This window comes from Limulus polyphemus, unplaced genomic scaffold, assembly GCF_000517525.1.
Source record: "Limulus polyphemus unplaced genomic scaffold, Limulus_polyphemus-2.1.2 Scaffold63, whole genome shotgun sequence".
Taxonomy (NCBI): Eukaryota; Metazoa; Arthropoda; class Merostomata; order Xiphosura; family Limulidae; genus Limulus; species Limulus polyphemus.
Window position 1 is genome coordinate 920540 of NW_013665673.1, and position 13742 is coordinate 934281.

A 13742-nucleotide genomic window follows, 5' to 3' on the forward strand; every position below is an offset into this window, starting at 1 on the left:
CGGGCCTTGAGAGAAAGAGTAAACCCAAAAGGCGTGATCAATGGGCTGCATCTGTCTAGGGTGTTTTTGGACGACATTTCGTCCTAGCGAAGATCTACAGTACAAGCTCGAAACGTCGTCCAGAAACGTCCTGAACAGATGCGGTTCATTAACAATACATATCAAGAATAGTTGAAGCATTCATGTTCAGACAGGTACAATACTTAGCCACCTTATAGCGGTAAGTAAGTTTCTTTGAGCCTTCCCCAGCTATCGCAAAAACCACGGAGAAAACGGCTTTAGAGAGCTCGGGAACCAGATCTTATATGGTGCAATATTTGTGGTCACTACTTTGTTGGAATTTTGGATTGGGATATCAGTTTTATTTCCTCATAGCGTAGAAATTAAGCGAATTCGACCATACTGGTGGGCGGTTCAGATTCCAGATATCGCAAGGAGTTTAAACTTCTATTCAGAATTAGAAGAATAAAAAAAAAGAGTTTGTTTGGGAATCAACTCGTCAAGCATTCAAGCATGTGATCCCTAATTTGCACACTGGGTGTTAAACAGTAAAGCGCACTATAATGTGAAATACAAATAGTTGCCAAAATGAAATTAAAATCATTTGTAATAACTAAACAAACATATTCCACAGATATATTACTAACATTTAAAGACAACGTGTCAATACGCGTGGTTTTGATGCATACTGTTAATCTAATACTAGCAGAGACCCGTAAAACATTTGTGATCGAATTAGTATCTTTATTAACAGTACTTCTTTAAATACAGGTAATATAAAGGAATTCTAATCGCAGACACCGAAATTTATAAGTCTACTAGTCTTAAACCTAACATTACTTAAGCCTTTATTAATTAAGATGTAAACAAAAGATGGATGTAAATAGGCTTTAGTAGACATTTTGCACAACATATTAAAAGCTTATCTAATTTTTTTAAAAAGGTCTAATGTTAGGTTGTAAAATAACATTATAACTTTATTTACTGATAGTATTAAGTACAGTAAAGCTTAGCCCTAATTAAACTAAAGAAAGACAGCGTACACAAGTTACAGCATTAATTCAAATCTTTATCGAATATAAGCCAGTTGAAATGAAGTGCGAACGCATGTACACTTAGTAAAGTGCACTGCATTTTCAGGACAGATAGGAACTGAGTATTATTATAATAGACTGATTCTAGACAAAGTAATAAAATATATTTCTTAGAATTAAATAAATACAGAACGTCTAAGATTAAAAGTTCAATGCTCTCATTGAATAAAAATGAGCGCAACTGCACGCTAAAGGAATTCAAATGTCAAATACATAGTAATGCAAATGATATAAACATTTTCTTTACTTTCATATAATCAATTTATCATGAATATACAATTAAATGTTTTTTTCGTCTTTTGTGAGCTGTATACTTTAATCAAAAAATAATTTACTTATAATTAAACATATTATACGACTTAACTTTGAGTTTTCTTTAACTATATATATAGAAACATAGCAACAAACTGACAGATATACAAGTACTAACATATGGTAGTACACACACTACCACTAAGCACTTACTATTAAAACACATGTAACAGACTTATCCTTCTAGCTGAAAAATCTCCATCCCATCTGTTATGACATATAGTCGACAAGCAAAATTAAGTTTGGTTGTCTTACAAAGAACTACATCAGTAATGTACATGTAAAGTTTTGAACTTACCAGTATCTTCGATACCACGAAAAGAGTCCTTATCATGGTTAAATCTAGCCTACTACAATAGGTGAAGTAAATAAAGAAGAAATCAGATTTAAGTATGATATTAGTTTTAAATATTCGCCTGCGACCTTGTGTCAAAGAAAGAAATCTCATTTTTGAAGTTTTAGAATTTTGTGGTTTTCTCGTTTTTTTATATAATCCATTTTTGAATTTGTAATATAATATATATTGCATATTTCTGTTTCCAACCTGGTACCTATGATACGTTTTTTATCTTAAAAAGCAACTAGACATGTTTCTGTTTCTAGCGTGTAATATGGTATGCTTACTATGCTTTCATTTCTAATCTACAGCATATTGTAATTATGACATTTTGCTGTTTATAAGTTGTGAAGTAGTACCTGCAATTAACCTGTGATACGCTTCTGTTTATACATAGTAATACTGTATTAATAACGGACTCTGTTATGATGTTTATAACATCCTTTATATTCTTATATGTAATATGGTTAACCTGAAATAAGCTAAAAATTATAACCTATAATACGTACTTAAAATATACCTGTTTCTATACCATTTAACATGATCCCAACGACATGCTCCTGGTTTAAAGTAGTAAAGTGACAGGAAATATATGCATCTCTTTTATACCCCGTATCATGATACATTGATGCATTTCTAGGCATGTTTCTATTTTTAGAATGTACCCTAGTTCCTATAATATGCTCTTCCACTGAATATCAAGCAATATTGTATTTATGACAAGTTTCATTTTCTAATATAAAATAAGAGCGAATAGCTTCTACAAGGCACTAGTATTTTTGTATGTGAACTCTTTGCTTTAAACAGATTACTACGTCTTGTTTTTAATGCTGCCATAATGTTTATCAACGTACAATTATGGAATAGGGTTCCAAACGTCCTGTAGTACACTTCACAATTCAGTTAAACTAATATTTCCCTTTTGACCTTCTCACTTTTTACATAACCCCATACAGCCTCAAGAATATTCATATTGAGACTTTCTGCTGGTCAAGCTATGCCTATGAGTATTCCACTAGTTTCTTTGCCGCCAAGGTATCGTTTAACAGATTTGCTGTATGCTTGGTATCATTGTTCTGTTGAAAGTTGAACCCCCAAATTCGGATTAATCTGTGTGAGATCCGATGTACATTAAAACCTTTGATTAGGCTTTCTTTTCTCAGCAACGGGTTTTGAGCAGCTACACTTCCATTGAGGCCACTTCGTGCTAATATCTTAATGTTCTGGAGGTAACATTCACACCTATATTTATACTACACAACCCGAAGTATTTAACATCGCCTTTAAAAGAGTTTCAGTTTTTTACCTCGACCGCGTGTACAAAGCCCATACTGAAACACAGGGTCTTGCCGCAATTTTCCGCATGGTATATCCTTAAGCAGACAAAAGTGATTTCTACACGCTTGTCATGCTGTGTTTCTGTCCCAAAGTCATAACTGGATTTCACTATGTTACTACCGGTTAGATTAGAATCAAGCACAATGTACACTATTAACACCTACTCTGGTGTAATTCACTTTCACACGCAGGGGTGACATTCCCATACCATTTACCTTTACACCACTGTCCTCACCGTTTCTCTAACGATTTCCATTAGTTCTAACAATATATATATATATACATATATGTGTGTGTGTGTGTGTGTTTTGATTCTTCTATGTGATATACAGATACTTATCTTAATAAGTTGTACACCTTAAATTTGCTACGTACATTTACAATGGTCAGAGAACTATTAATAAAACAAAAAGGTGTATAAGCTAACATTCACTATCTTGAAGGAACCCCTTCATAATCTCGTAGGACTTACAGCCGTTTGATTACTGAATCAATCAGCTATTAAATAACGCCAGATTTCCCCACAGATTAGGCAAATAAACCTGTAATTGCTGTTGGTATGCCGATCATGACATAAAGTTAACTGGCAAAGTGCTCCCACATTTGTTCAACTGTGTCCAAATCAGGGCTTCTTGGCGGTCAGAGTAGCAGCTATAGTCCATTTTGTACCTTATAAACTGTTAAGGTTTTGGAAGTGAAGCATATTGCTTCGTTCTTTTGCAGAACATTATTTGTACGGTTCAGAATTCCTTGAGCAAATTAACAATATGTTATACTGCAAAACAGATACGTACCATGCAGAACTGAGACAACCTGAAGTGAATGCAAGACTCGTCTTGCTTGCCACCAAATTTCTAACCAAACCGTGAAATCAAACCTTTGTGCGTGACGATTGGCTGTAAACACAACGTTATCACTCTAATTACTAGATTTACAATGCTCATTTTCCGGTGTTTATACACCAGTTCTCCATCTACGATATGCAAATACACGAACACGTTCATCTTTTGTAGGGTATTTAATTCTTATGGCAGGGATCTGTAGTGACTATGATTTGTTCCTGTATTGAATCTTCGATATGGTATCTGTGATATCATCCTGATTCTACTTTGAATGTTTGTGTTCAAGATATCCTTTTTATTCTAGCTTGTAATACACTGCATGTGATACGCATCTATTTCAGACCAAGAATATAGTATCTATGATATGGATTTGGTATGGTTCCTCTGACATGTCAATCTTTTTAACCTATAATGTGATTCCCAGTATTCTTCTTGCATTATTCTTCAACTCCTAGCTGTAATATGAAACCTATAATACAATTCTATTCCTAAAGAATGTTATGATGCCTAGGAAATTATACTGTTTACAGAAAATACTATTATAACTACGAGATGTTTTTGTTTTAACTAGAATAATGGTACTTATGACAATGTATTTAGCCCCCGTGATTGTCCCGAGTAAAGTCTTTCATTTCTAATCTATCAATGTCATTTTTAAACTTCTAATGTGATACCAGGAATATACTACTATTTACAACAAGTAATATGATACCTAAATTATGCTTTCTAACTTATAATGCCATACGTATGTTCATTGAAACTTAGGGTACTATTGGCAACGGCATTTATCTCACTCGTTATGTTAAAGTATTTCATGGGCACTTTTCTAACGAGAAGGTTTCACTTACAGTCCACAAAGCACCACTCAGGACATAGGTTTGGTTCCAAGTTTGATTTGTTTTCTATCGTTTTCTGTAACAACAAAAAATTTGTTAAGCTTTGAATATTTCAAAAGTTAAGATTTTAATTATTTTTCATAATGAATTTTGTTTGTTATTTACAAACACAAAATCTATTAATTTCCAATTTGGATAAAAATAATTATTGGATTCTAATTGGGTACTGACGACTACTTTTCAGGCTTAATTACAACAAAATTTTCAATTCTTTGAATTACAGCTGTTTAGTATGGTGAATAAGAACTGAAATACTTTTTCGAATAGAACAAAGGGGTGAGATTATGAACAATTATATATACACCTACCAATTTATTAATACTTAAATTTAAAATATGGTATGCTTCTTTCTTTATAAGCTGAAGGAAAGCAATAAAACATGTATTATACGAATTATTTATCAAAAGATAAAGCGTGGCCTACACATGATGACGCCAAGAAATTATCATATAAGCTTACGAAAAGCTTGGTCTAAAATTGTTAAATCTCACACCTTTACGGCAATAAGAATCAATGAAAAATATACCTATAAATAACAAAGAAACAGCTGTGAACACGTTCTAAACGTTCAGCGACTGCAAAGCATAATTTAAGTGTAGAAGGTCAGACTTCCGAATGAATGTTGTTGTTAACTAACAATAAAATACGATAATGTGTCCCATGTGGAGCTAGACGCAAATAAATACGACTTGAATCAGAGGTACGTAAGTCGTTAGGAAAATTTTAGTGAAACACTAAATATTCTGAGGCTGTTCAAACATTTCTTGTATATGTAGTGTTCACCCGTCTCATATCAATACGTGACACGTTGACACAAGTAACCTTATACTGTTGAATTAAAAAAAAGGCACATATGCATAAGTTTTTAGGTAATTAATCGGACTAGCAAGAGGTTGTTTCTAATTTTTACACCAATAATTTGTTAATATCGCAAATAATGATGACGTTAATAAAGCAAAATTCGAGTCGTACTAATCAGCAAATGTTGGTCACTTTATCATTGTTTGTATTAGATATTTCTTTAGTCCCTTTCCTAGTTCGTTTATTATTTATATTTAATTCTCTTGCTCAGCCAACTAACTTATATTATTTATCAACAAAATATTTTAAAAAGTTTTATATTTTTATTTACTCTAAATATCAGCGTATGTGTTAAATCCATGTCGTATTTTCTACTCATATTTTCTTCTCTAATGACATTCAAATATTCTCTTCACAGTTTGAAAATATAATTCTTATGTTTTTAGATAAATGTGGACATACAACGCTAGAAACCGGGTTTCGATACCCGTGGCGGGTAGAGCACAGATAGTCCTTTGTGTAGCTTTGTGCTTAAGTACAAGCAAGTAAGATAAATGTGTGCTAATATGGCTTGATGAAAGTTAAAATCTCAAAGAGGAACATAATATTCAATCATTTCGAAATTTCCTTGTTACATGAATCATACTTCTTCAAAGCTCGAAATGACCATGTATTGATGGACCTAACAGCCTCTATCTCGTGTTTGAAGTAGCATCATTTTGATCGAAAAAGCTGCTTTACATAGCTTAAAATTATTATTAATGTACTACCTAAGTAATTGTAAGAGGCTTCTTACAAACAACTGAAATAAATTCATCTTATTTCGGAGTAAATAGTTCGAATTTATCGTAACACCTCATTTGATTGAAAATATTGGCATAACATACGCCCCGTAATAATATCTATTATCAGATGTAATTAATTTTTTATATTTCATCTACTTAAACCCAGAATTTCCTTATCTTCCACTTCCATAAATAGTTCACGCAAAGTTACCTCACTATACTTTCTTTAGGCCTTCAATATATCTCTCTTCATTTTAATAAAAGACTAAAATATGTTTCTAGTCGTTTACATATTTAAATAAAATTCCCGACTGTTTAATTTATTATTATTATTATTACTGTATTATTCGTTTGCTGTTAAGCACAAAGTACACAATGCATTGTCTGTGTTCTGCCCACTGCAGATATCGAAACCAGAACTGTATCGTTATAAACCTCCAGATTTATCGCTGAGCCACCATGAACATTATTATTGTAATACTGTTTTTATTAAACGTGCGAGTTGCTGTTTTTGTTCAAAGTTTTGTCTGTAATCTTAGAATTCGTCCCTTAGTCAAGATATTTGTTAGTATTTTCAGACATAACTTGTATTTTTATAATTAATTAAAGTATGGTATTATATTCTATCATTTAAACTTTATGAATGCCATATAAATCAGCACAAAAATCCTGATCATGAAATAATTACTTCAAGTATTTACACAATGTCCAATTTAATATTTATTTTAAATAATTCCAGATTGGATTTTTGTATAACAAAAAAAAATCATTATTCAGAGCTGGAGTCAATTTCTACAGTATGTTTTGAATATTTTGTACAAATTTATTATTATTTTTTACTTAGAAAAAATTATACGTGTGACGAAGCTTGTACCATCGAAAATTAAGAACATATCATCTTGAAAGCATCTCTACCAATATAAATTTAAACGTTCTCTTTGATTTTTAGTTTCGGGTGCTATGTTAATTCAGTTTGCTGAAATGCCAAGTTTATGGACACATTAAGTGCTAGGGAGATGATGGTTGCACTTTCCACACAGAGATTAAATATTTGTATTTTTTAAGGCAAAGCTGCTAAGGCTATCTGTCACCATTCCTAATTTGCACTACTGAGAAGGGAAGGCAGAAAGTCAGCAGCACCATCCACACTAAGGGATTGGCTGTCACATTCATAACGCACATACAGCTTAAAGTACTGGTAATATATTGTGGTATCGTACGGATTTGAAAGTGGCTCGCCAGTTTCGAAATCTAGAACTCTCCTTACAACTAACCCACACCTCTCCTATAGCTTAAGCTGTACTATAAAGAACTGAATTTAGTCATTTCTAAGGAGGATAGAATTACGCATCTCTTACTTAAAACCCGAAATATTCTGATTAGGATAAACAACAGCAGTATTGAAGTTTATTATCTATCATATCTATTATACTTAATAAATATTTGTTTATACATCCTAACAGATAGTTAAAGGAAAGTAAAATGACGTTTTACCTCTAAAAGCTCATTAATTCGAGCTCGAATCTGTTCCAAATCAGTATCTAGGTCTACACATAGCTTTCCCAGAGGCACAGCTGAAAAACGCACACACGCTTATTATCATCCAAAAATACCTAAATGTGAAAAACTATAAAACTAAAGTGGGTAGAGTTAGTCCGTTTAAAACACCTTTACCTCCAAACAAATCTATTTTGTACGATACTCCAGACAGTTTAACAAAGACCGTTTAAAAATTATATGAAATATAAACGAAACAACGTAAAAGAAATGGGGAAATATTAAATTAAGTATTATTTCAAAAAACACAAAGCACAGATTATTTATTTTAAATAACACGAATGAAAAACAACTTTTAAACATACTTACAGTTATAGTTGTATCGCCATTGAAATATTTTAAAGGTTCTTTTAAACTAAAAATACACAACAACAGTATTTTACTGATATCAACACAATAAGAAAAATAATGTACAGATAAAATTAACTAATGAAGACCTTTTATTTTTCTGAAGAAGAATAGTCAACTATTTGAAAGCTCTCGAGTTTTGGGTCTTTTTAAAAAAAAATCATTGCACCTTTGTGTGCCAACTCTTTTATCACAATAACTAATTTTCATATTCAGTAATTTATTATAATTATTTTAAGGCGTTTTAAGGTAACGAAGTATACAAGAAAAATTCTTAAAGACAGGAGTTGCCTAGGAGTTTGATGCTGACAATGTTTCAGATAAATGATAGGGCCCAACTTGACTGATGAATCCGAAACGTTGTCAGTATCAGAAAGTCCCACGCAGTTGCGATTTATAGCCAATGTTCATGTATTATAATAATTATTTGTTTACTTAACGGTAAAAAATACTCAGTATATCTAGTGGTAGGCTTCCAGTGGAAAGTTTATGTAACGGCTGAAAATATTACAAATAACGTCTTACTAATTTCCCAATGTTTTTTTTCTTTCTTACATCATCTCTTGTTAAAAGAAAATGCGTTGAATGGCTGAAGTCATCCTTTGTTTCGGTATTCTTCTCTTGGTTAAATCAGAGTCAAATAATTCTCTCACTAATAGTAACTATATTGTTTATTTGTTATTAGGCAAAACCCGAATTGTACGTTATAAGCCCCTGGGGGGGGGAGGTAAAAGTAAGTCTAGGCTATTTTATATCCTATTAAAGTAAATGTTGTTTTTTTATTATTCCTGTAAACTCCCAGTGGAGCATAGGGCCGCGACAACAACTCGCCAACGGAAGTTGTTGTTGCAGTTACTTGTAGCAGGTTGGTTTTTTACGGGGTGGAGTTGCTAGCCCCGCGCCCAACCCTCCTCCTTTCTCATGCTGGACTTGGGACCAGGCAAAGGCGGAGGTTGGCATGCTTGGTGTGACGGGGTGTGACCCTCAGATTACGAGTCGAGCGCCCTAACCACCTGGCCATGCCGGGCCTAAGTAAATGTTTAATACTTGCAAATACTTAGCCTATCTAATGGGGCTTTTAACGTTAACTGTACTTGGGCCTTGTTTTATTAAAAACAATATGTCAAGTCCAATTAATTAATTTCAAAATATATCAATTCACGTAGTCAGTCAGAAAAAAACTATTTTGTTATTCTATCAACTTAATACAAAGCTTATTTATAGACTCATACAGAAGGTAGCGATGGAGGAACTTACACATTTCTTTCAGTTTTTCCTTATCATAATGAAACGTCTCGTATTTTGTCATATTGAGCCTTCGAACCTCCACTGTCAGTTTCTCCAACGTAGGCCTAAAACAGAAACATCACGTATTAAAGAAAGATGCGTATTTGCACATTATATAACACTGTGGCTATGCAAAGGGCATGTGTTTAAGTGGAAGGTGGAATTGAATTTCTGTTAAATTACATTGAGAGTATTATTACAGTTAGCTGATTGTCCTAATGTTAATTCTTGATTTAGGAGACACTTTTAATCTATTTTGGACTGATTTCAGATTGAAACATCACGTCCGGTAATCCATACTTTATGTTTCACTGTCTCTAAGGGAGACATAATCTATGTGAAAGAGAAAATAACTTATTACTGATGACGGGAAACGAACTGGATCAAAAAAAAAAAACAGCCGTGATTTGTATTTCAACAATAACAGTATACTTCTCAAACAGACAACGCTTTCATTTGATGTTATACATTTCGAAACAGTTGAAGCGTAGAAAATAACAATTCTGAACATACGCACACAGAAGTTTATTTGTGTTTGCAACAGGAAAGCAGGCAACATTAATGTTCGGGCCAACAATAATTCTGATAATAAGATATATCAACGATGTTATATAATATATTTTTCCATAGTTTTCAAAGCACGAGTTTCCGTCTTTGTTAAATGTGCATTTTTATTCATAAGCGGATCTTGCTGTAACTGAAACCGAATAACAATACTGCCTATATATATCATTCATCTTCATTAGTATGTTTACGAGTTCGATTTTTCGTCTCCAACTCACGATATTTCTGAGATGTACACACGTTTTGTAATAGTATGTTGTGTCATAACATCTGTAATTTTCAAAAAGGTCTTTTCTTGCACACACTTGTTTTAATTATATATCATTAAGATCCACACTTACTGAAATATTTAATGCGTTTTCTGTGGTTCTTAGTTACATATGGTTACATTTACTCTTTGTTTTTATAATGTTGATATAGTAACATTGAAATGGGATTTATGTAAATCGTTTACCCATCAATAGCTCCACCCCATTTCTTTTCACTATACTTTTCGTCAATGTGGAATAGGAGTCTAAGTAAACTGTCACGTGTGTACAATAGGCGTTTTAATTCTAAACAAACTTCTTTTGAATTTTAGTATATATAAATTTATCCTATATATATCTGTATCGATAAATATAGTCACTTTCATTCACTGTTTTTACCGTTTCATAATACAAATATCTGCTATTTTATTTACCTTAAAATGTGTATAAAATTAGACAAAACAGCGAGAAAGTATTTTCACGGGACTTTTCCTAACTTTTATCTTATTGGTTGTTTTCATAGTTCATAATTTGACTACCTGACATCCTGTACAATTGTTTTTTTATTCTGTCTAAAGTTATTGTCTTATGCATACAGCACTAATTTAAGAATATTATATAACTCTGTGAGGTTGTACTGGTTTTCTGGTGATAGTAATACAATCGTTCCTGAGGATCAGTTTCCGTTAAGTTTGACTAAAAGACCCGTCATTAATCACAAGAACTAAACAGAATCAAACCTAAAAAGGGAAAAGCCACTACCTCATCAGTAATTGATTAGGAGATTTTCAAGACAGGATGGTTACTTCAGAGCTGACTTAAAATAAACTTCATTACGTATCTCTCTCTCCTATTTGACCGTTACTCTGTTTTTAGGGTTAGAGATCGTAATTTGAGATACAGAGAACAAGACAAGCGTTGAATATTGTTACAAGGGTAAATAAGCTATTGTAAACATGGACTGCTCCTACCTCTTTCTAAAGAGGGACGATGTTTCGGTTTGTATACTGAGGCCTTCTTCGACCTGGAGAATACCTCAATATATAAATTGAAACGTCGTCCCATTCCATATTGTTGAACATGCTATAATATCTTCACGAAATATTTTCGAAATAATTTTAAAAGGGCTATTCGGAATCAAAGACAGTGTTTCATATGTATAATTTCATTAATGTGGGGAAAAAAGTGTAAAAAAAGAAGAAATTAAATTATTCTACCCCAGAATCTACCCGTTTAACAGCAAAATTAAAGTGTAAATCTTGGATACATTTTGAAAGACCGAGCTTAATCTTTCCAAACTGTTCGAAGTCTTCTTGAAATGAATATTCATTTTGCAATCTAAGGGCTTTCCAAGGAGAATATATATAAAAACAATATACTCCAACCGTTTTGTGTAAAGTTTAGTTTGTTTTGAATTTCGCGCAAAGCTACACGAGAGTTATCTGGGCTATACGTCCCTAATTTATTAGTGAAAGACTAGAGGGAAGGCAGTTAGTCATCACCACCCACCCTCAACGCTTGGGCTACTCTTTTACCAACAAATAGTTGGATTAACCATCAAATTATAACGCCTCCTCGGCTGAGAGGGCGAACATTACAGGTCGGACGGGAATTCGAACCCGCGACCCGCAGATTGTGAGTCGAGAGTCGAACGCCCTAACCACCTGCCAATGCCGGGGCTCTTTCGTAAAATACTAAACATACTTCAATTGTTGCTTCTCATTGTCTTAACAACGGTGATGATAATGTGACCGAAACCTTATTCAGTGCCACAAATTGCTTTCATAATTTCAATTATTCACTCCTTTATCTATGTTACTTTGGCATCAGTTAATGTTCTTAAAGCTCAGCACAGCCTCAACTACCTTCTTGGTGAAGCCTCTTAAAGCTCAGTACAGCCTGAACAAGGCTTTTAGCAAAGCCATTATAGAACAGTTATTGGTTTTCCAAGGATCTGTTGTTTAGATAGAATCTTGTTCCACAGTTTCACGCGGACTAGAATTAATAATGCATTAAAATATTATACATAGGTTTACAAGAAGTTTAACAATTCAGCTGAGATCAACAGCAGAAGAGTAGATTTTCTTAATGTCGTACAAAAAGCTGACAGTACTACCGAAACAGTCTGACAATCAAAATGGTGTATTTAAGTGTTTGAAAGAATAGACCATTCCAAGCTTTTACTTTTACTGACAATCAGCTACCCTAAGTCCCTAGAAATGTTTCGAATCAAAACAAACTAACTGTGAACATTAACAAATGCTTAAACGAACACTTAGTAACAATAAGAAATCATTAGTACTAAGCCCCAACTAGACTATTTGGTATAGCGGCTTGAGGAGCCACTTCTGTCGATGTCTATTTAAGATAAGTGAGTAAGAAACTAATAGAAACATCAAATTATACTTACATTGATTGTACATCACCATGCCTCTGAAAAAAAAGTATAAACGTTTACAGTTCACTTAAAATAATTAGGAGCAAAAGATAAAGCCTAATATTGTGTAAGTTTCTACTTAAACAATCATTTAATAATTTGTACTTAATTTTATTTCACAGAGAGGCGAAAAATATATTATACATATATTACATATATTATATAGGAGCTGATGAGAAAAGTCCAAAACTAACTGTTCACATCTTGTACAATATAAAGCAATGTTCATTTATTTGTCTTTTAACCATTTAGTGCTTTTTATAAAAAGATTGAAAAATACCCAACTCTTAAAAGTAAGTCCTAAATCTATATAAAAAACTGTTTTGCGCATATTCTTTCTGTGTTAATTATATAATTCATATGTTTTTATTTTCAGATGTTTTATAAGCAGTTTCATTTGCGATGTAAAAGTTTAATTATATGATCGTTTAATGCTTTAAAGTTCAGCAGCGATATCAATATTTTTCAGTTCTTCGAGTAAGATAGTTCAGAATGGAAATTATATTACGTCATATATTGGAATGAATATATATCTTATATATCTCAGAAGGTGCTCTAGCACTCTCTATGGAGGAGTGCAATGCAAAGACACGCCCTCCACTATTGCAATAATACATAAATTCAGCTAAAGTTTCTACTTCAACAGCCACCATAAGGCTGGTATAAAGAGCCGTTCCTTGAGTTGTACCCACTTTCTACGTTTCAAATTTGGCCCGTATGACACTTCTGCGGCCAATGACCGTTAATTAATTAATAACGTGAAACACTGTGGAACGACATTAAGAGCTGGGTGTTGAAAGCGGGCAACAGAAAGCACCCCTACCGCCATTTCTTTGGCCGCTACCTCTTAATATAAAGTCACGCTGATCATCGTACAATATATATATATATATATA

General features: G+C 32.9%; 1 protein-coding gene across 1 annotated transcript in view; it reads right to left on the bottom strand.

The window, feature by feature from the left end:
• The window catches only part of LOC106464779 (eye-specific diacylglycerol kinase-like), a 263541-nt gene that overhangs the window by 18136 nt on the left and 231663 nt on the right, over positions 1 to 13742 (bottom strand). The window contains exons 18-21 of the mRNA XM_022393146.1: positions 12820 to 12842; positions 9568 to 9662; positions 7900 to 7979; positions 4772 to 4835 (exon numbers count right to left, since the gene is read on the bottom strand). Of these exons, the coding sequence (XP_022248854.1) occupies positions 4772 to 4835; positions 7900 to 7979; positions 9568 to 9662; positions 12820 to 12842 (262 nt within the window). The remainder of the gene's footprint in view (positions 1 to 4771; positions 4836 to 7899; positions 7980 to 9567; positions 9663 to 12819; positions 12843 to 13742) is intronic.